Source organism: Copidosoma floridanum, unplaced genomic scaffold (genome assembly GCF_036245765.1).
Source record: "Copidosoma floridanum isolate Cflo_tuat_1 unplaced genomic scaffold, Cflo_Japanese_pri ptg000019l, whole genome shotgun sequence".
In the NCBI taxonomy this organism is placed as follows: domain Eukaryota; kingdom Metazoa; phylum Arthropoda; class Insecta; order Hymenoptera; family Encyrtidae; genus Copidosoma; species Copidosoma floridanum.
Genome location: NW_028321896.1, coordinates 16,093,368 through 16,115,010, shown reverse-complemented (window position 1 = coordinate 16,115,010; position 21,643 = coordinate 16,093,368). Strand labels below are relative to the sequence as shown.

The 21,643-nt window shown below is 39.3% G+C and overlaps 3 protein-coding genes across 3 annotated transcripts in view; 1 reads left to right on the top strand and 2 right to left on the bottom strand.

The window, feature by feature from the left end:
* LOC106636655 (uncharacterized) overlaps positions 1-11,131 on the bottom strand; it is an 82,695-nt gene extending 71,564 nt beyond the window's left edge. Inside the window, exons 1-2 of the mRNA XM_089592653.1 lie at positions 9,914-11,131; positions 1,006-1,341 (exon numbers count right to left, since the gene is read on the bottom strand). Of these exons, the coding sequence (XP_089448779.1) occupies positions 1,006-1,201 (196 nt within the window). The 5' untranslated portion in view covers positions 1,202-1,341; positions 9,914-11,131. The remainder of the gene's footprint in view (positions 1-1,005; positions 1,342-9,913) is intronic.
* A 6,067-nt stretch (positions 11,132-17,198) lies between these two features.
* On the bottom strand, positions 17,199-18,560 carry LOC106636633 (E3 SUMO-protein ligase NSE2). The gene is made up of 5 exons (XM_014349052.2): positions 18,241-18,560; positions 17,986-18,155; positions 17,817-17,910; positions 17,559-17,745; positions 17,199-17,470 (listed from the first exon to the last, which is right to left on the bottom strand). The coding sequence occupies exons 1-5, from the start codon at positions 18,314-18,316 to the stop codon at positions 17,371-17,373; spliced, it is 627 nt and encodes a 208-aa protein (XP_014204538.2). The 5' UTR covers positions 18,317-18,560; the 3' UTR covers positions 17,199-17,370.
* A 284-nt stretch (positions 18,561-18,844) lies between these two features.
* On the top strand, positions 18,845-20,037 carry mRpL30 (mitochondrial ribosomal protein L30). Its single transcript, XM_014349001.2, has 3 exons — positions 18,845-19,208; positions 19,301-19,427; positions 19,519-20,037. Exons 1-3 carry the CDS (start codon positions 19,075-19,077, stop codon positions 19,801-19,803), a joined length of 546 nt encoding a protein of 181 aa, XP_014204487.2. The 5' UTR covers positions 18,845-19,074; the 3' UTR covers positions 19,804-20,037.
* The last annotated feature ends 1,606 nt before the right edge of the window (positions 20,038-21,643 follow it).

The following is a 21,643-nucleotide window of genomic DNA, read 5'->3' as shown; positions in this document are numbered from 1 at the left end:
CTTATACCGGTAATGCAACAGACGAGAGACGGGAGCATCGCGAAAGTCATTAGAAAGTTTGCAAATTAAGTTAATGTGTATTATAAAAGATTGTAGCTTTTTTCTTTTTTTTCCTTCTTCGATACATAGAAAAAAAATAATAATAAATAGTATTCACTACATGTCCATTTTAAAGTATAAGGAAGAAATAGTTTTCCAGTAAAGGTGCATGTAGCCTCTGTTTGAGCGGAGCGCGTGAATCACTCCAAGTTGCCCGACCGGAATATGAGTACACACATAATATACGTACAGTACAAAATAAAACATATAGAGGGGAAAAAAAAAGAAAGAATTTAGTCCTACTTCTTTGAATAAACATCGAGAGTCTGAGCTGGAATGCCTTTCAGACCTTCACGTATACACTATTGGTATACCGGAAAGAGCTCGATGCACGTAAGTTTGGGTACCTAAGTTGGGATACGATCCGGAAGCGGCTGTATTTTTGTTTTGTTTTTATTTTTAATAATGTATACCCGCTTTATATGCGTTTCATTTAAATCTCAGTCGGCTAATGTATAATGATATCTGTCAACAAACCACAACCGACACGGGAAAAGCATGTGCAACGATGACAGTATTTTGCAATAGAGTGTAGACGTAAAATTAACCGGAAAGAAAATCGCGGTTTGGGGGATCGACAAACTCAAAGATGGATCGAAAAATCAATCAAGTAATAACTCCCCAGTGGCAAACGAATGCACATTGTACTTTCACCTTATTGTATATATACATATATATATATATAAGCGTGAGCGCGCGTTCGTAATGTTATTGTATTATGCGGCTCGTCGCGGTGTCGCGCGCTCGAACAAAACGTATACACCATACCTATACGAGTTGGGAATTAAAATTAGCTGCGATCGGAGGGGGAGTGCGGCTGTATAATCCGAGAGAGGGTACGTGGAAAAAAGAAAAAAAAAAAAAAAAAGGAGGAAAAACCGGTATTAGGAGGTAGAGTCAACGAACCGTTAGCGCGTAGATCCTCGTGCGTGGGTTGAAAGTTGTGATGCTGGATCTGAAAGCCGTAGGCCGGAAGCCAGGGGTTAGGTCGGTTCGCCAGGTCCATCTCCGGTCCCATGTCGCTGTTGGTTTCGCTGGTGCCGCAGTAGCTACCGAAACTCGTTGACGCTTCCTCCTCCTCGGCTCCTGCTGCCTCGCTCATCTCCTCCCACCCCCGCACTACTCATGCGTTATGTTTTTTTTTTTTTTTTCCCCTTTTTTCCTTTTTCGTGGTGATCAGCGTTGGGCCCAAGGAGGGTCGAAAGGTCTCTCTTATTTTATTTCCGTCATTCCTCTTCTTTCCTGCGCAATGGAAATTAAGATGATGGTTAATGGATTGGGCGTCGTGTAAGAATATACATTTTGCAGATGTGTTTTTTTTTTTTTTTTTTTCATTGCTGATGATGGATATATATATATAAAGAGGCAGAGGTGTGCTTTTTTACTTGGACAGGTTATTTTAATTTACGTACATATATACATGGAGTGTATCACCAGCACATGTGAGTGATGTTGGCCGAGACGGCAAAAACTTATGACTAAATACTTGATACGACTGGAAATCTTACGACTAAAAAAAAAATGGTGAAAACTTGCGATTAAACTTACGACTTGAAATCTTTTGATATATCGATCGAAATTTACATTAGTGATAACAATAATACAATACAAGCAAGTTTACGTGAATGGAACCACGTTTTTTTTCCTGAAACGTCAATATTCGTTGGCACAACAGAAGTAACATATACCTTGCGGGAAGTAAACAACAACAACAACAAAAAAGTGGAGAAAAGAGCGTTTTTTGTATTATTACGAGCCACGCACGTATACGCGATTATAATCCATTAAACAACGCCTACGCGATTTCTTATGGCTTTTCGTTCCGTGTGGAATTCGTTTCGTCAGTTTTTAGCCGCGCGCATCGGGACAGTAATAACATAAGCGGGGCTGCACTCGTTAGCGGCTCCGGCCGAGTGTGAATCCCCCTTTTCCTGCTTATACCGCGACGGAGCAGCGCATCCCGAGGGGGCCTTCTTTTTTTTCTTCCTTCCTCTTCGCTATAGCGACTATATATTATGTAGTCTTCTGTGCAAGTATATGTATACATTTTTATTTTGTGTTTCTCTCTCTATTTCTTGCTCACTTTCTTTGTAGGTACGCTTGCTTCTGGATGTACTTTACTGTACACGATCGTGGGGGAAATCACTAACAATAAGCAGCAGTGATCGACTCGCCGTTGAAATTTAAATTTTAAAAGGCTCACGTGATTGTGATTGTTGTACAAATATTGTATAGTTATGCGGGGGAGAACGAAGGATTCCTTTTATTTTTCTCTATTTAGTTTTAGCATTTTTTCTTTGTATCTGTCGCTGTCCGCAACACAGCCGGTAAAATCCATCTATAATCACGAGAAAAAACAACAACACTGCAAGTTTTCCCACCTTACTCCGATGTAAGTATTTATCGGCTTATTGTCCCACTTGATTCGCCGAACGGACAATTAACGAGAACAACAAAAGCAGAGGGAGAAAAGAGGGGGCGTACAGGATTAATAATTCCAAACGGAAGTCCGAGAGCTCCGCTGCTCTTTTTTTTTTTTCCTCCTCCTCCTCCTCGGTTCTCTTTGTAACCATATAATATACGAACGCTACAACGCTCGCTCGACTATTTTTTTTTCTGTTATCGCTACAGCATTTGTGCGCGAAAGGGGAGTCGCGATGGTTAATTACCTTCCTGCAAACGCATACCGGGACATCGAACGATTAATACAGCCCCACGTACCCGTGGCTTAATGTTTTAAAGGCCATAGTTTTATGGACATTGAGCTTTGGATAATTTATTTAATTCAAATTACACCTTGTATGTATACGCGCCGATGGAAAGCGGTTTCACCACCGAGTTCACGAACCCCAGGGTTTTATACACGTGTACTTACAGGCAAATAACATTAATTTCCGTGGGACCCCCGAGCACAGTACTCATTGTATTTATATCTACGTATACATAGGTATATACTTGTATAGGCACACAGAATTAACGCAGCGGAGAAAAAAAATAATCCACGCACCTGATGGCTCTGCTACAATTGCTAGTATGGGAATAAGAGAAGAGAGTCACAAGGAGGAAGGTCTTCGCACGATTTGGCACTGGTATTGTTCGGGCTTTGCAAATATTTACCAACTAGATTGAAATATACGAAAAGGAAGAGAGTTTGTATATTATAACGTTCACGAGAAATTCACGACTGCGTTACATGCGTGACGTATGGTATTTCCCTCTCTAAATTTGAGACGACTTTTTTGTTCAGTGCGCCCTTTTTTCCTATAGATGTATCTCGTGTTATTGCTGCTGTTGTACTCGTATAGGTACAACAACTCTGTATACGTGTGGGGAAGCTTTTTTTCGCGCAATCTCTTGCTTTCTTCCCCTCGCGCGAGACTCTTTGGGTATGACGAGTATTTTTCGTTTTTCTTGTCCTTCCTCGCGTGTGGGGAACCTGGCTATAATTAGCGCACGCCTTCTTCGAGACACTTTTTGAGTGATTTTACGCGAGAGCAATCTAACTGTATACGTATACATAAACAATAATACAACTTATTGCCCCTATTTGTTATAAGACAAGGAATAAGATCTTATCTTATATATGTATGCATGCTCGAGCTTTTGTTCATACAACATTGTGCATATCATATAAGTATACCACGTGAATGTTGAGCGTGTACAGTAGCATCAGCAATACACGACACGTGCATCGGCGCACACCTCGACGGTGACAAATATATTTCCATTGGGTTTCGTTATATTTGAGGAAAAAATTTTGCGCGCACAAGGTATAACTGAATATATCCGAGTTTTTGTTTTTTTCAAATATATGTTGCTTTGGAAATGAGAATAGCAATATTCAATGTAATCACATTATTTGCACGCATTACGCGATAAGTTTATACAATCACGTCACTCGAATTATAACTATGTTACATTAATTTATTATTGTCGAGAAAAAAACACTTGAGAGATTTTGAATCAAACTTTCAGCAGCTCGCCTAGAAGGAAATACGTATACGAGCAAGAGCTCTTTTTTCCGTCATTCAAAGTAACAATCGAGAAAAAAAAAAAAAAGAGAACAGCTTCCGTACATCCAAGAGAGATCGAGAGCTAAACTAGGCTAAACGCTCCCTCGGGGACATCAACAAAATAGCCATTGCGCAACGCGTTTCCATTCGATCCGCTCTGTGACAATGAGTTTCGACGCTACCCCGCTAATTGTATAAAATATACGTGTACGCGCAGGGGATAGAAGAAGACGAGCATCTAATTAACATTTTGTTGTTTACACGCGAGATTAATTCCTGGCGCACATACCGTTCGAGCTCCACTTAATGGTTTGTGATGTTTCCAAATGCGCTCTTAACGAGAGCGAAACTAATGGAGATTTTCTTGTCATCCGTACCGAGTGGTAATAAATATACATATACCTGGGATATTGATTAATTTAATCTATAACTTTATAAATGCAAGTGCGACGAGTCAATAAAAAAAAAAAAAAAAAAAAAAAACAAAGGTATGCGTCGTTGGTATTAAAATTTCATCAACAAAACGAGCTCTTCCCCTTCCCTGCCTCGCTGTGTATAGTATCAGCAATTTGCCACCTGACGCCAGTCTAAACAACAAGGCGCGGAACGATTATTTGCATTTTCACTTAAGTGATGAGTAATGCATATTATGTACGCGTGCACTCGTAGAGGAGTCGTCGCAAACGCGCGTATGTATACGTAGCCGTGTGTGTACAATGCTTTAAAACGAGCCGATCGCAATTGACCATTGTATCTACTACCCCCTTCCCCTCCGGCCCCCCAACTCTTTTATTACGCAACTCTCTCTCTGCAAATACACAGGTTCGCTGTTTTTTTTCTCTTTTTCTTTCGGTCCCGTCTAATACACTTAGTCTGTTTTTTTTTTTTTTTTTCTTTTTTAGTACCTATACATCCAAAGGCATACATGCCAGTCGCGGAATTCGCCCCGTCTACGACGACGATTGATATTTTTTTTTTTTTTTTTTTTTCGTTCTTCTCTTCAAGGCCTACATACATGTATATACGAGTTGTCATGATAACGAATGTACGTATTTTCTCGAGTGTAATAATATACGAAAGATTGATCGCGGAATGATATAATAATAATAATAATACGTGTGTATACATTATAATGAACCTGTTGTGGAACGCTCGTTGCTTTTCTACGCCCAACGAGGTAAGTATTTATGGGTAGGTATGTGTATTAACGCGAGTATCGAATGTAATATAGTGTGTACGAGGATAATTTTTTGGAGTCAAATTAATTGACCGCGCATTTTAGAACTCTTTGGCCGTTGAGTTGTAATTCGAAAGTAACGCCTCGGATGTACGGCGCTAATTGAGTTAAGTATGTATACTTATACTCCGTTAACGCAATGTAAATGATAATAGAGTATAGGTGTAGATGTACGTATATTGTATCTATGTATAATTGATCAAAATTATAAACTTTTGTAAATCAGTCGTATACCTTACGTAAATCGTGTTCGGGAATGATTGTGGCCTCGTTAACTCGTCGACCGAGGAATTGTCAATTCGGTATTTTAATTTTAAAACAAAGCCTACCAAAAAAAAAAAGAAAAAAATCACTTTAGAACACATTAGGCATGGAATTCCCAAACCCATGTATACGTGTAGAGCCGATACCTCAGAGGAAAAGTAAATATACATACACAAATTCTCTTACCAACTACTTATGGGATGATTCACTCAAAAGAACACGAAGAAGAAGAAGAAGCCATGTCCTTATCCACGTCCACGTATATAATATATGCTTGCACACACCTTCGTCAAAGAAGCATACGCACCACGCGAGTATCAAACACAAAAAAAATCACTCTGAATTTTGGTGACTTTTTTGATCGCAGCTTTTGCAAGAGAGTACAGGTTATATATATGCGCTTCGATACGAAAAGTCGGAAAGACACTAAGTTAACTGTGATACGCGAGTGACCGCTAACATCATTATCGGCTCCGTGTGACGAGCCAACACGAAAATTCCAACGTAGGCATGCACTGATTCACTAATGTCTGTGTTGTAGCCCGCCGTTATTATGAGGTGGGAGGTCTCGTTTTCGACTATCGACATATTTATATCTCGTTATCGCGTTCGGTCCACTTTGGTGCTCGTTATCGGTATGACGTATATAATACATGCACGTACTATCGTACTATCCACAAGGTTAGTGAAACAGCACCACCGTTAGGTTTGTATATATTGTACGTATAATACGTTTAATACTGTTTTTATAGGAAGGAGGCATGTTTTTTTTTTTTTCCTTCATTTTTTGTGATTCTCTCCTCGCACCTGAAAAACGAAACCACCTAACGGAGCGCGTACTTGTACTGCGTGTATTAACATGTATATCCCGTACACGAAACGGGTCGATTTCTTCTTCCTTTCGAGACGCAACTTTGGGAATAAGAGAGAGAGAGAGAGAGAGAAAAAACCAAATGACGCGAGGTAAGCAATAAAAAATCTCGAAAAATTTCACGAGAGCTCTCCATCGGGCGTGAAGGAAAGGTACGACGACCTTTTGTGCACTTGTGTAAGTATACAATTTTATATATTATACAGATATCGAACAGGATGTGTGGTGTAAATATACAAATAAGTGCGTGTACACGAAGATGCAATTTTTGTTTTTTTTTTGTTTTTGTTTTTTTTTGAGCAACAGGTAACTTCTACGTAGGTATTATTGGCTCTGTGGAAGCAGCTGCAAAGAAAGGGAATTTTTTCTGTGCGTATGAAGTAATCAATATAACATTACTGTTGATTTTAACAAGGAAAAGGTGACGTAGATATGTAAATAACCTCGAAGCTGAACAATTTAAGGGATGAGACGTAATAGTGCCCGAGGCGCCTCATATCCATTAATAGGTAAACTCGTCAAGTAAAATCAGTCTTTGAGACGTCAACTACTTGGTTACACCTTTTTTTTTTACGAATCCTCATCATATATTTCCAATGTACTATAGCTGGTGATGTAAAAGTAACAAAAATAAAAAGCCAACCCTCCAAAAAACTCAACGCTACAGTCGTTGGCACGTCTTATTTCCTCTGCCAGTGCTCCCTTTCCCTCCATTATCCACGGCTTTAGTGTTGGTCACTGTTGGTTGGGCATCAGACTTAGCTGTTAATTCCCTCTCAACTCATCGTGCACGTTGTGGGGAAAACAAAGCAGTAGTAAAGTAGTTGGCCGACGAAAGAGCGGAAACGCGCCGGTGGATGTGGGGTTGGGGGGCGCGTGCATCGAGAGTATTCTATTGTGTATATCGACTACAAGAACAACAACAACTATACGACGACACCGAGGCTCGGCGCCCGGATAATCAGCTGTGTATGCTCGTGAAACCCTTGGCTTCCATGCAGCCGGACGAATGAAGGAGTGAAAAAAAGAAAAAAAGAAAAAAAAAAAAAAAAAAAACGTGAACGCAAACAAAGAGAGCGAGGGAAAACCGAGGAGGAGAAGGAAAGCTGCCTCAGGAGACTTTTTCTTATCCTACTCTGGTTTTTTTTTTGCTACCTCCGCGTGTGTGTGTGGTGCAGTTCGTATTTCGCTGAGGAGAGAAACTTTACGCGAGTATAGCGAACTGTGCTGGTGCATCATTGAAAGTGTTGAATTTTTCAGACTCTTGCTCTTACAGACATGTGTCTTTATAATATGATATTTTTTTCCGTTGTGTATATAATTGTGTACGAGTAAAGACGTAGTAGAGTTTTTTTTTATTCCCTGCATAGTATTGTTTAATAATACGAGAGACGGACAGTTGCATGGTACTCTCTCTACGTCTCTATTTATACGATAGGATATATTATTTATTTATACACCGTCTTATACTCTCAAAAATAAGTACGAGCTGTAGACAGACCTTGTCTCTGTAATTCTCCCTCCTGCACTTTATGCCTAAATTTAAATCCACCGGCAATATACATGATCTGAGGTTTTTACTTTTTTTTCAACGTCGTCGTCGTATGGTGTATGTACCACCACTTCTTGTATACTACATGATTCTGAGAAATTTAAGATGTTTTAGTGTGCACTTACACGCGAGGACTTTGAAGTCAAAGACGCAATTCAGCAGATATGCTGTGGATGCTTTCAAAAAATTACATCGAATATCTGAATACACACAAATACCATACTTTGTTGTACGTGTTTATATGTATTTTCAGAAATATTTTTACAGCATCTATCAACAAAAGTCTGCAGGAAATTTTTTTTAATCAATTCATTTAGCACCACAAGTAAGTTGCTATTTTTTTTTTCAAGTTAAATGTACCAAAGTGTTAAGATTTACAAACATATTTTATGATTTTGCCCATCAACCCGATCTCAAATTTTATATGGCACATCCTTTCGAAAAACTCTTAAAAGTTTCATGATAAAAAGTCATGTATTCGCAATCTTTCGATTGATTACCAAATCCTTTAACTGTTCATTTATATTTCTCCTCCATTTTTAATATCGCGCTGTTTACATCCGGTTAGTTAGATGCCATACTGAACGTTTTTTTTTTTTTTATTTTTTTTTTTATCGAGGCGACGCTCGCATTATCGAAGCTCTTTTTTTTTTTTTTCAAGACAAGCTCTTGTAGGTAGTGTGAGTGTTTTTGTGCCCCACCCGCGTGTGCGGAGATAAGCATTGATATAATTTAAACGTCACGGAATGTGGAACACCTATACCGATACTGCTGCCGATCATTGCGATACACCGAGAGAAAAGTTGATACGAGCATACATCCAACTAATCCGAATCATTTGGATGAGATAACACAAAGTAGCTGATAGACCGCGCGGTAATCTTATGTCACTTTCGTACGCGGTAATCTTAATTTAATTGCGATTGGATTGCTTTTTTTTTGGGGTATGGAAGCAAAAAAAGAAGAATCACGTTTGATTATTACATCTGATCGGATGAGAGACGCCACGAAAAAACTTTATGTATAATTATCTTGTAACGATCTTAGATACCGATACGACTGCAATAGGTATACCTGTACCTGTGGTTATTGCGATCCAGCGACCGTGAACGATTTTTGTCGCGAACAATTTTTTGCAAACTCCACTCGCGTCCTTATCATAAATCTACACTCTACCGATTAGACGATAAGGAAAGAAAATCTGTCTGTCACGTATACGTAGAATAGCCCATTTTTTAAAACAAAAACACATGTAGCTACATGTGACGTGCAAAAAGAGAAAAAAAAAAAAAAGAAAAAAAAAAGAAAATCGTATACGCAAGGAAAAGGAGCCTTGCGCGTATTGTGCGTTGGCACACCGCGTCTATAAATTAGTTGTATGCACACTGCACTCACGAGTCCTTTCGAAGGAAGGCATAAAACACGCACACGAAAGATCGAAAGAAGGTAGGTATGTATGTGTATTCGCAAAAAAAAAAAAAAAAGAAAAACGGCCCATCCAGGAATAGCACAGCAGATTGTAAGTATACAGCACGTAATATAAGGTGCAGGTATACATGGAAGTAGATACATGTGTATATATACATATATTACCCGTGCCATGAGGAACGCGTCAGCTAGTGCAGGGAGCACACGACCTACCTGTCAGCGTGCATTCCACGCCGTGTAGGTATATATATATATATATATAATCTCTGGGGCTCGCGTTCCCTCTGCTCCTCTCGAAGACGACGAGGATACGGAGAGAGAAAGAGAGGGCCGTGGTTGTATGTATACATGTGTATACGTGCGGATGATAAGTATAGCCAGCAAAGGATAGTACGTGCGAGAGGAATGAAGGCGAATAATATTAAGTACCCATAAGCAGCAGTACCTACCTGTACATGTATTAGGGAAGCCTGGCGTCGGTCGTTGATTATATATATACACGCCTCGGAGCCTCTCTTTCTCCCTTTTTTTTTTTTTCAGCACAGCTTCTTCCTCCTCCTCCTCCTCTTCGTATACATGTATATTTTCTTTGACTCTCGTCTTTCTCTCCTTCTCCTTTAAATGCCCTCCTTTTACCCTTCCTCTCGCGATGCACTCGAGAGAGAGAGAGAACAACGCACCTTTCGAAGGAGCAACAACACTCTCCGATGCACACTTTCACGACAACCAGCTGTACCTACTGATTTACCTTTTTTTTTTTTTTCTTTTTTTATTTTATTTATATTTTTGTGATTATATTGTAATCAATAAAGTGTAAGACGAGGCACGATATATTTCTTCTTCTTTTATTTCGGAGCACACCACACCTCACTGCACTATACAGGCACCCACATTGGTTCACGGTGATTTGTTTTTTATCCACTGGCAGCTGTATAATATATCATAAGAAGAGGAGTTGACGAACGAAAAACAACAAAAAGATAAAACGACACCAAAGTCAGGAGGAGTCGCCGTGGGTGTCGTTGCGCTCTGCAGAGCGTATGTTACCGATAATCCAACCGATCGCGCGCATATAGATGCGGTATCAAACAGCGGCGTTGCAGCACTGATGGCGGGTAATATGTATTGTACACACGTACGTGTACCGTTCATTCATCGCTAAACTCTCACGTTGGCTGATGAATAACAGTAGCAGATGTTGTCGTTGATGAGCCAACTTGTTTTGCAACACTAGGATGAGTATATACAGGATCAACAGCAGAGCACGAGGTACTCGCTGATACCGACGATAACCGCATATTGTTACACGCGGATACGTATCTATTTTTTTTTTTTTTTCGCGGTACGCGCATACACACTTTGTACATCACATACACTCGTGTACTTGTTTATCAATGCACCCGATGACGATGAAACTCACCGCCGAAAGCCAAGCGCGAGATCGTTTTATTGCCGCACGATTACATTCTCTCATCATAAGTATAGGTACATGCACCTGCAATACTTCTTATATGTCAGGTGTGTACTTGCACTGCTTGCATACCACAGCGTATATGAAACTTATAATATCTTAACACTCGGTGCGCCGATCGAGAGCCGATTCCCCTCGGCGCTGTTGCGCTTGCGTCGTCTTTTTTTTTCACGCTCGAACACACTGCAACGTACACATACTACACGTAGGTGGTGAGTGGTGAGTATATTTTTTTTTTTTGTTTTTTTTTTTGTTTTTCAACGGACCTGATCGCTTCTTCTTCTCGGCCAGTTGGTACGTATATACACACAAGTGTAACGATTACCGTAGCAGGTCGGCCAGTACTGAACTTCACAACAATTCAGACACGAAGCGTCGCTATCGTTTCCCGAAATATATATGTGCAATCGAGGAGGTAAACTATATTATATATGAACGTACGCGTGCAACGGGAAAGCCGCCTCCTCCACTTCACACGCACCGATAACCCGCGACTGATGCACCGAATACCGATACACACACACACACACACACCCGTACCCAAGAGCTAGCCGCTTGCAGTCACTGTATATTGATGCTCGTGAGTTTTAGAGAGCGGCGTCTGTCGCTGACTCCACTCCGCCGCGTTCCGCAGCTCTCGCTCGACGGCCTATGTTGCCTTCTTGCTCGTATATGTATATACACAACTGCAGAGAGCGGCAGCATTTAAACGTTCTCGCGCCGTCTCTGTCCGGCTAAAGCCGTGCACTGGTGCCATCAGCGGTCGAGCGAGCCGGCCGCGGGTTCCCCCCCACTTTCGGCAAAGCCACGTGGTACACGCTATATACTAATGCGCGCCGACCCCCCCCTTTCCATTCCATTCCATTCCCCCCTTCAAAAGAGTAGTTCTTTCTTTTCTATACGAGTACTATATATATATATTATATGAGTATTCTTGTGGTTTTCGCGATCGGTGCTCGGTGATGGTGGGCCTCCGACGCGGTCGTGCTCCGTACGCACGATAAGTATTACAATATAATATACAAATGTAACTTGCAGGATGTACGTGGATTTTCTCTCGCTACTCTTGGCATGTGTGCAGGGTGTATTTTTTCATCCCCAAGTTCTCACAGATCACAATAATACATCAGCCAGTGCGATGATCGGTAAGGGCAAATTCACTTTTCTCCTCGACGATGCCATCTGTACATCAGTGATATTATATCCTTCATTTTGTTGGAGGAGTACTACTGCGAAATATAATATATACTTATAGTAGGTACAGGTACCTTGATCGGTTTCACGGGCGCGAAATTCCAGAATTCATGATACCGATTTTCTCAATTGGATGGACTGCGGAAACCGTCCACGACGATAGTAGTACAAGGCAAACATACATTTCATTAAAATAATTGTATGTGTAACTATTTCCACATCCACACAAACGTATATATCCTGCTGTCAATTGATCATAATTATATATACTCGATAGATAAATAACAAATAGCACACACGAAATATCTGTCGTTCGACATCACTATATATGTATATTAGCCCCGTCAACTGTTCACAAAAGCCAGTTTTCGTCATCAAAGGACTACATAAAACGATCAACCGCGACAGTTATAGGCAGCCCCCGTGTCATGTACAAGTGCTCCGATGCACTTTTGTGTGGAGCTATTACACCCGTCACACGGGGATGGGGGTACCTTTCAGGTCCACAGTACAAAGCGAGAGAAACTGCATCAGGATGCGCGCGTCCTCGAGCTTTTCCTCAAGAGGCAAGTTGTACGTGTATTGTATAATGTGTATATGCACAAGTAGCGTGTAATGGGAGCAAAAGCGAGGAGCCAAGAAGGAGAGCGCGTATATAGATGTGTTTTTTCGCTTGGCTATCTTGCACTTTGGTGGCTCAGGAGAGGCTCTGTATAGTAAAACTACGTACATATACGTATGGTCTCAGGGGGCGTGGGTGCGTATGTATACCCGGCGGAGGGTGTGGGTATACCTTCGTCCCCGATAATGACCTCTCCTCTCCACCCGAGGACCTTTTAAGCTTTGGCAGAGCCAACTTGGAGTGCTGCACCGACACTAGGACTCGTGTAGGTATGAGCAATGGATTTTATTTCTTTTTTTTTTTCTTTAGATTACTTTTGTTTTGCTTTCGTTCGCAGAATTATAAGTACACGGAGTTTGGGACGAGCGCGTTAGCCGTTACGTCACGTGTGCACATTGTTGTGGATTTTGATTGGATGTGTATTTTCCTTTGAAGGTTCGACCGTTACGTGGGTAATTAGTATCGTTTTGTCGGACTTTTACGTAATTACGTGGAATTTGCGATTCGTTAAATGCTCGATACATCCAGATTACGACATTTCATTGGAATTTGAACTGTTGTTGTATCGGTTATTTTTTTATTTTTTTTTTTAAATATAAATAAAAGAACAACTATACGAGATGTGGTTGAAAAGTCCCCAGCACGAGTAGCTCCTTGAGTAATGTATTGCAGCTACTCGAGTACCACCTGTATGCATTACACAATGTACCCCTTCGAGTCCAATTACAACGGTACACATACATACCCGCAGCACCGAATGAGTATGTATATAATGATGCCATAGGTAAATCAGCTCATGGGTATAAAAATGCTTAATGGTGTGCAATAAATTTGTTTTTTATGGTGATTTTCCTCCATCCAGTCTTTCTCCTCTTCTTTTTATACACTGTATTTGCATTTCGGCACATCGCGCCTCGGCTACAACTGGGACGACGTTTCTTACCTATACGTCGAGACGATGTATCGCTGCCACTTTTTATACATACGTCACCTTATACTTTGCAAGGGAAAAGCAAAGAAGAAACGATACAAATACATTTGATTTCGCCAAAGCTCATTTCTATATCGCTCCTTATTTTTTTTTGCTCATAAAAAAAAAAAAAAAAAAAAAAAAGAAAAGAAAGATCCTGAATTCCGAAAAAAAGAAAATGTTTATATATGTACTCATTGCGCAGGTACAAAAGTCATACAAATTGTTTATCTGCGCGTATATTAATAAAGTACCCACTACACGTAATTCATTAAACACGAGTCAAAGCGACAATTTTTTTCATCGTTGCATAACTTTTCCGTCTTTTCCTCTAAAATGTGTACCCCTACCCATATACCTGATGACTTTCCAAAAACAACCCCTCGCAGGCGTTCACTGCAGCTGACGGCCAGACATCAATGAAACCCCTCAAGCGAAACAAAGGAAAGTCGTCTTAGGCAAAAAGAAAACAAAGAACAACACGAGCGAGCAAATCTTGTCAATACAAATCCATAATACAATGCGTCTGTATATGCATACACATGGTATATGATGGAAAAACTGTATAAAGGTCACTGACACTTGCAATGCGCATATAATTATATATGTGTACACTTACACTCACGATGCGACTTAAGCTCCCTGAGAGATATATCCGCACGCGTCTCCGTAATTCACACGCATATGAGCAGTACGGCACTACTACACATATGCACGCTACATAATTATATAAGTTTAAGCTTTCTTTCAGCGTAATGTATACACGTGCAGCAAAGGGACGCGACCTCCTTGCGGGGGATCGCGTTACGCACAACTCTGCAGAGCTCATCCCGTGTGCATAAATGCGTGCATGGTCGTTTGGCCATTTTCCATGGTCAAGGTGAAAAAAAAAAAAAACTCTTTTTAATCATGCACAACACACAAATATTATGTATTTATAATACTTTTAATGATTGCGTATAGCTAGGTACACGATTAATGAATCCGTGGGTTTATTATTCAGAGATCGAGCAATCGTTACCGCGTGACCCAAGTACATAATAATATATATTGTTGTACTTGCGTCACGAGCTCGACGCAAAAACCACTCGAAGTTTCTTCGCTCGCGCGTTCGTTTATCATGAAATGTATATATACAATGTTATGTATGAATAGGTCGGTGTTGTCCGGTGGGTGGTGGCTTTGGTATTTACCAAATTACGCGTACACAAGCGTATAAGGGTACGAGGGACGAATTTTCAATAGCCCGACGTAACGATCAAGTATATTGTCGTACCGCCTATGATATGGGACCTTGGACTCTCGGTCTCTGTACGTAATGCGTATATTGTTGCGTGGGAGAGGTTCCGACTATCGATTCGGATTTTATCATTTCTTCGAGCTTGACTCGATTGGGTCACGGTACGTCATGCCGTGAATTTTTGGTAACAACACTGCTCCCGTATATTAATTTGACCATTATTACTTTCTATTTACTTACAATGGGATCTTTACTAATGTGTTTTTACAAGATTATCTCCAAAGTCTATATTTTCGGTGTAAAACAGAGTTTCAACTTTTTAGGAGGGAATCGGAGTATTTTTTACAGTTTGTACGTGTTCGTTAATGGGCCCACGCGATCCAGGGTTGAAAGTTCATTGTTATCCCGCAAATCTGAAAATATCAAATCATCCCAGTGAAAATCTCACAAGAAATTTGCATTGTATTCCTAAATATCTTTCACAAAGTAAAATTCTTTTACCCTTGGCCCAACGAAATACGTGTACTCGAAATCAATCGTCCCGTTATCGAGAGCCGCAATTATTCCAATCGTATTGAAATTAACTCACCAGTAAGTACCAAACAACCGAGCTATCCGAGCAAGTATTCCCTAAAAAAAGCCACGCCGTCTCTGTACGCGCACGTATGATACAGCGACTGTCTTTGTGAAGAAAATAAAGTAGGGAGGAAGTTGATTCGCCCGTCAATCTCAAGTTATTTAGGTACATACGCGCGCGTCATCGCCAATTAAAACCGCAAAGAACTTCGCAGAAGACGCCTCCGTCCCTCTCAACCAATTATCGTCAATTCGCCATCCAACTCCGGCACAATGGCATCTTTGATTCGGCCAATACGCCTGCACGAGATGTATATACACGATACAAACGCTTAATTACTTCGCGTGCAAAAGTTAACCATTGTACGGCTCCATCGCCTTCCGCGAAGATGTACGGCTATTCAAAATAAACGATCTCACTTATCAGATACCAATTTGTATTGTCGATCGGGTACAGTTGTAGTTTTTCAGGATCATGCGTCCTGACATCGATCAAAAATATATCCACAGTTACAAGATGTACAGGTAAGTACAGACGCTGCAAATAATCAGCAGCAAGACAGTCGGCTCGTTGATCCCAGTAGAGGAGAGATCGATGTTCTCTTCTGGGTCTGAAACGCACGTAAAGATATCCACAAATCACCAAATCCCATCCAGCAATTTAAAATCATCCAACTTTGATTAAATAAACATCAGCAAGAAATAACAACCAAGAGTGACCCAATCTCACCGTAATCCCGGTAGTAGGGTTCTTGCGTGGTGAGCACCTCACAGTCGGTCCTAGTCCCCATCGACCTCGTTTTTCTCCGTCCGGTCAGTCGGCGATTCAGATAGTCGATCAGTGGATCGTTGTAGTCGACCCTAATCACGTTCCACTGTCTTCTCGGTCTCTCGTTCCGACTGTGCATCTGGAAAAACGCAAGGAAACAGAGCCCAAAGTTAGTACTAACCATCGTCGTCCTCTTCGTCGTCGTCGTCCTCGTCGTCGTGCTGTTCGGTCACCGGCTCGTTGTACGATATTTCGGCCTCCTTGTCCTCGTAGTCATCGTCGTAATCGTCCATGCCACCTGGATCTTCCGTTTTGTCGTTTTTAGCTGGCAACATTTTCTCGTCCACACTGGCATCGTAGTACAAGAGAGACAGGAGCCTTCGTCCTGTTGGATTGCTAGTCCAGGCGCTCCTCTCTTCAGATCTCGGAGCAGCTACGTCGTATATCTTTTGAGAAATAATGTTTTAACATTTTTCATTGCTTGTTATCGTCTGATACCGTTGGATTAGTTTTTGATTCAAGACACACTTACGGTGTTGAAATGATTGGTTTTACACAAGTGCAGTAGTAACAACTTGCCTTCATGATTCCTTGGTTTTACTGAGTGAGAGGCGTTTTCCAATAATTTGTGGTCAAAGCTGCAGTTACGTTCTAAAGATACTTGACAAGTTGTTACACAGAGTACAATGCAATACATCAATAATGAGAGTATAAACATAGCCTACATGTAAACATAATACTAAATTATTTATTATTTCGGATGTTGAGATTGTTGTTGGTTATTCAAGAGCGTGAAGTTGGCTCTAAATTGTACTCAAAACAATCTAAGCAGTTTGTAAGAAAAAACGTCATATTTTATTGTCTGACAGAATCACAATGTTCATGTATGATCTTTAAGCCTCTACAAGAGTGAGCGATCCTTAAATGTTAAACGTCTTAATACTTATTGCAATAAATTATCAAACCTTAATTTTAATCGCATTATTGATTAGAACAAGTTTCTTATTATATTAATATAATTATTGCTAACGCTTAAAGATAAACAAAGAAAATGATAGTGTCATCTATGCTGGGTTATCATGTAAGAATTTTCTTGTAACAAAATCTGGAATCATGTTATTTAAATCAATAGATTCTTTGTTGCTACATCCTACGACTGGACACCTAAAATTAAAACGACGATGTTTCAGTAAGAGTTTATCATATTTGTTTCTATCCTCTTTACTAAATTGTTCATCATAAAGATACTGACCTCGTCTTATCGTTTAATTTGAGCATTTGGACTACACTCTCACGATCATAAATGTGACCACATGTTTTATTTTTCAGTGGATCAGTCATCCGTTTCTTTGTAAATGGATCGATTACGTTAACATCATCTTGTGTCATTTCAATATCATCATCTTCATGAGCTGACCTCTTTTTCACTCCATCCGCACCTGTTGATAAGTACATTAGAATAAAATGTACTACAACACGAGTGAAATGTATCACTCGCAAAATAACTTACTGTTAGCGAGATCTTTCATTTGTTGGGAAAATTCTTCAAAATTTGAGCTTTGAGATACATCTGGCTCATAATCAAGAAGCTCGTTTTTCTTTTCCTGCAATAAATTGTAAAACATACAGACGTATAATATGAAAAAGTTCATCCATCATACAAAATAACATGTAATTACTTTAAATAACTTTATTATATCGTCCGAATTCGTATTTTCTGCATCAATGTTCTGAAACACTTCTCTGAAGGCAGTGGAAAATTTTTTTACCCTCAAACTGTTGGAGCAGCATTTTTTCACATAAACATGCAAGTTGTCCAGAAGCTGATTCCTGACAACTTTGTCATCGTCTGTTTTGAATTGAATAAACGATCAAAAAATAGTTTTGAAAAACTTTTTATTGAAAACAAAACCGCATAACCTCCAAAAACTCACCAAAATGAGTAATGATGTTCTCGGCAGATTTTAGAAAATTATTCAGCATCATCTCAAAATCGTTAGCTCCGGCCATCTTTCACCACAGAGTTGCGTTGTCAATTATCAATAAAATACTCAACTAACAAAAAGAAACAACGGTCAAGTCAATGCTTGAAAAACAACTGATTCGTATGCGAATAAATTAAGACCGAGAAGATGATGATTAACAATTGCACTTAGATAATTAAACAAAACACAAAACTATATAAGACGCAGGCCAAAACAATACAGCCAATTCAAAATCGTAAACATATAGGGTGCGTCGGTTGTTTTGACATAGGAGTGTATCGCTAAAGTTTGGTTGTATTGCGTTCAAGTATATCGAAAAATTCGAAAATCGTTGGCGGTCGCGCGGCCTTCGCTCTTGTGTGTGTATACATATATATTATCATCTCAGCCTCAGCCGCGCAACAATTGATCAGTGCCATCTAGCGGACGATTATTTGCGAGAAAACAGAAACGAGAATAATTGTCCGCTAGATTGCGCTGACTGATTCTTTGATGAACGAAATATATATATATTTACAAGCGTAATAAGTACACTTTAGCAGACGACCATCAACATAACCCTCAATTTCTGTTTAAACGAAAGTGGGCACCAAATGGTGCACTGTTATAAATAATTCGTGTTGTTGTTGTTGTTGTTGTTGTTATAAATAAAAATAATTTATTTCACTGCGCCAATTGAACACGTGAAGAAACAAGACTATTTTTTTGTGTAGGTGCAATAAAGATTCGAGCTAGTATGCTGAAGCACTGTGAATAATTTTACCAATATTTTATAAACATAGCATGTTCAGTGAAACAATGCTACGACCAGTACAAGTGTTTTTCAATCAAATACGTACCAAAGTATACAGAAGTACTCCAAAAGTCTGGAAAGAAAATGATGGTGTGAAGTATGGTTTGGTAACTTATTTCCCAAGGTAATGTTATTACGTGGGCAGTTTTTATTCAATGTGTAGCTTACTTTTCTTTTTGGGGATAACGTTTTTGATTAAAACTTGTTTTGTAATAGACACAAAAATGAGGTTGACCCACCAATCACACCAACAAAACTTCTGCTAGTAGAACGTGTAGAAAAAGTTAAGGGAAATCCATATTGGCATAAAAAAATACTTGCCCAAATGCATCTTGATGTTGAGGTAAAACATTAAATTGTAATGAATTGTGATAAAGTAACCAAAATTTAAGGTTCAAGGTGTAAAGTAAAACGATTGTAAATTATTCTTACAGAATAGAAAGAAACAAACCACCATTGTTAAAAACACTCCGGAAATATGTGCTATGCTCTGGCAGATAAAACATTTGATTAAAGTCACACCTATACAATTACCGGAAAATCTTCCTGACAATGAAGACTCTGTAAGCACATACCTTCATGAAAATGGAAAGCTTATGGTATTTCCCAAAATCGATGAAAAAAGATATAAAGCAACAGAAGATTTTATCAACAATCCTAAAAAACTAGACAAGGAAACAATTAAGGAACAACTTCGAAGGGAATGGTTAGAAAGATAAGTGAAAAGTTTACTTGCAAACTTAAACGTACTTTAAAAACTGTAATAATGTAATAAATTAAATTTCTAAAGAAAATTTACTATAAATTACATCAGAAAAAAGTGTTTTGAGTCATGAAAGTTATCCTCACAAAGAAGACTCACTATGAATTTCTTAAGTTTATTTGTTGCAGTGTGAAATACAAAAGAACAGGTTGAACAAATAATTTTATTTATCCATCATACTTTCAGCCTGGAAAGGCTATTTTTACAACAATACATAGTGATAAATTTATTTGTTTTCGTTCCTATTAAATCTCAAATTTTTATTTTACAAGAAAGAGCAGAGGCATTATTTAGTGGAAGATAATTGTGCCGCCATTGAATCAGTCATGCGGACCTAAAAATAGTTATAGTGGCTTATATCTTGATTTTTATTCACTTGCCATGTGCTCCTCATTGGACATTTTTTTTTTTTTTTTTTTTTTTTTTTATTTGCTCGCTTGCTCTGCAATTGACGGTTCCACCAACGTTTAAATTGAAATGATTTCAATAGGCTGTTTTTTCGTTTATTGGCCATAGATGGACATTACCATTACGTTTCTTACAAGGAAAATTTTGGACACAAGTCTATTTGTAATCTAGTCGTCGATGACGAGTAACAATGTAGTAGAGTACCTTTTGAATACTATGAGAAAGTTATACATTCATGGACTAAATCTGATGGAAAAAAAATGTTTTTATTTCTCAAAATCCAGAAAAATAAGATTGTTTTGCCTATAAATATGTATAATTACATAACTACCCTAAAGCTCTCCTGCGACTATAATTATTGCTGTTTTATTCTGAAGTAGAAACGTGATATTTCTTTGTAAGCATGCCCTTCCTCTAGTAGAAAGTTACAATTACTCGCTATAGAAAAAATATTTTTCCACCAGACAAGTCGGGTCAAAAACTAGATCCGTTAGAGCCACATCCTCTCGCTCAACTATTGGCACGCTATTAGTTCTATAGAAAAACGCAAATATCTTTTCATCCCCAACATTCCACCTCTTTCGTATCAACAACAATAGTAATAATAATGACTTTCTAACGCTTAGATCAATAAACTTTGTATCAATGAAAATTCTAAACCTCGATAATTATATTTATATATTTGGACTCGTATATAAAGGAGTAAAGGTCACTCGACTCTTACATCAATATAATATCCGATGGAGCAAGAAACAATGAAATAATAACTTGTATTATCATCATTTTTATCGATTTTTGATCGTATTATATCACTCAAGTCTTCATACAAATCACGCAAACGATGCTCTATCGAAAAACTACGCAATTAGTACTGCCAACTCGTACCCTTAAAAATACATCTTTGACGAAAACAACCATTTTTACTCTCTACACCTAAAATCTCAAACTGATGGAAAGAAAAAAACTCTGCGCGTATACAACGTTGACAAAATTTAACCACGTAACGTTACCACGGTTTATTTTTCAAATGCAAACCGATCAAGATATATAATCTCTATACTCGATTGGGAGAGCTTGGCTCTCTATGATAACTTTGGACAAACGCACACAGTTCCAAACAGAGCCTTGTCGAGGAATCGTCATCACAGCCGCGCCCGGCACAATAAACCAAATATATATATATTGTATAAAACACGTTCAAGTGGAGCTGGACCTCCTGCGATGCCTGAGCCGCCAGAACCTCCGGTCCCTGGACGTGTGGTGTATCGAAATGGTGTTGGGCTCGCCGCTCGACGTCGACGTCTCTCCACCATCGTCCTTGTCAACGAACAACTTGAGCAGCCTCGCCTGGCGCTCCTCCTTGCCGGTCTCCCTGCCACTCCCCAGGA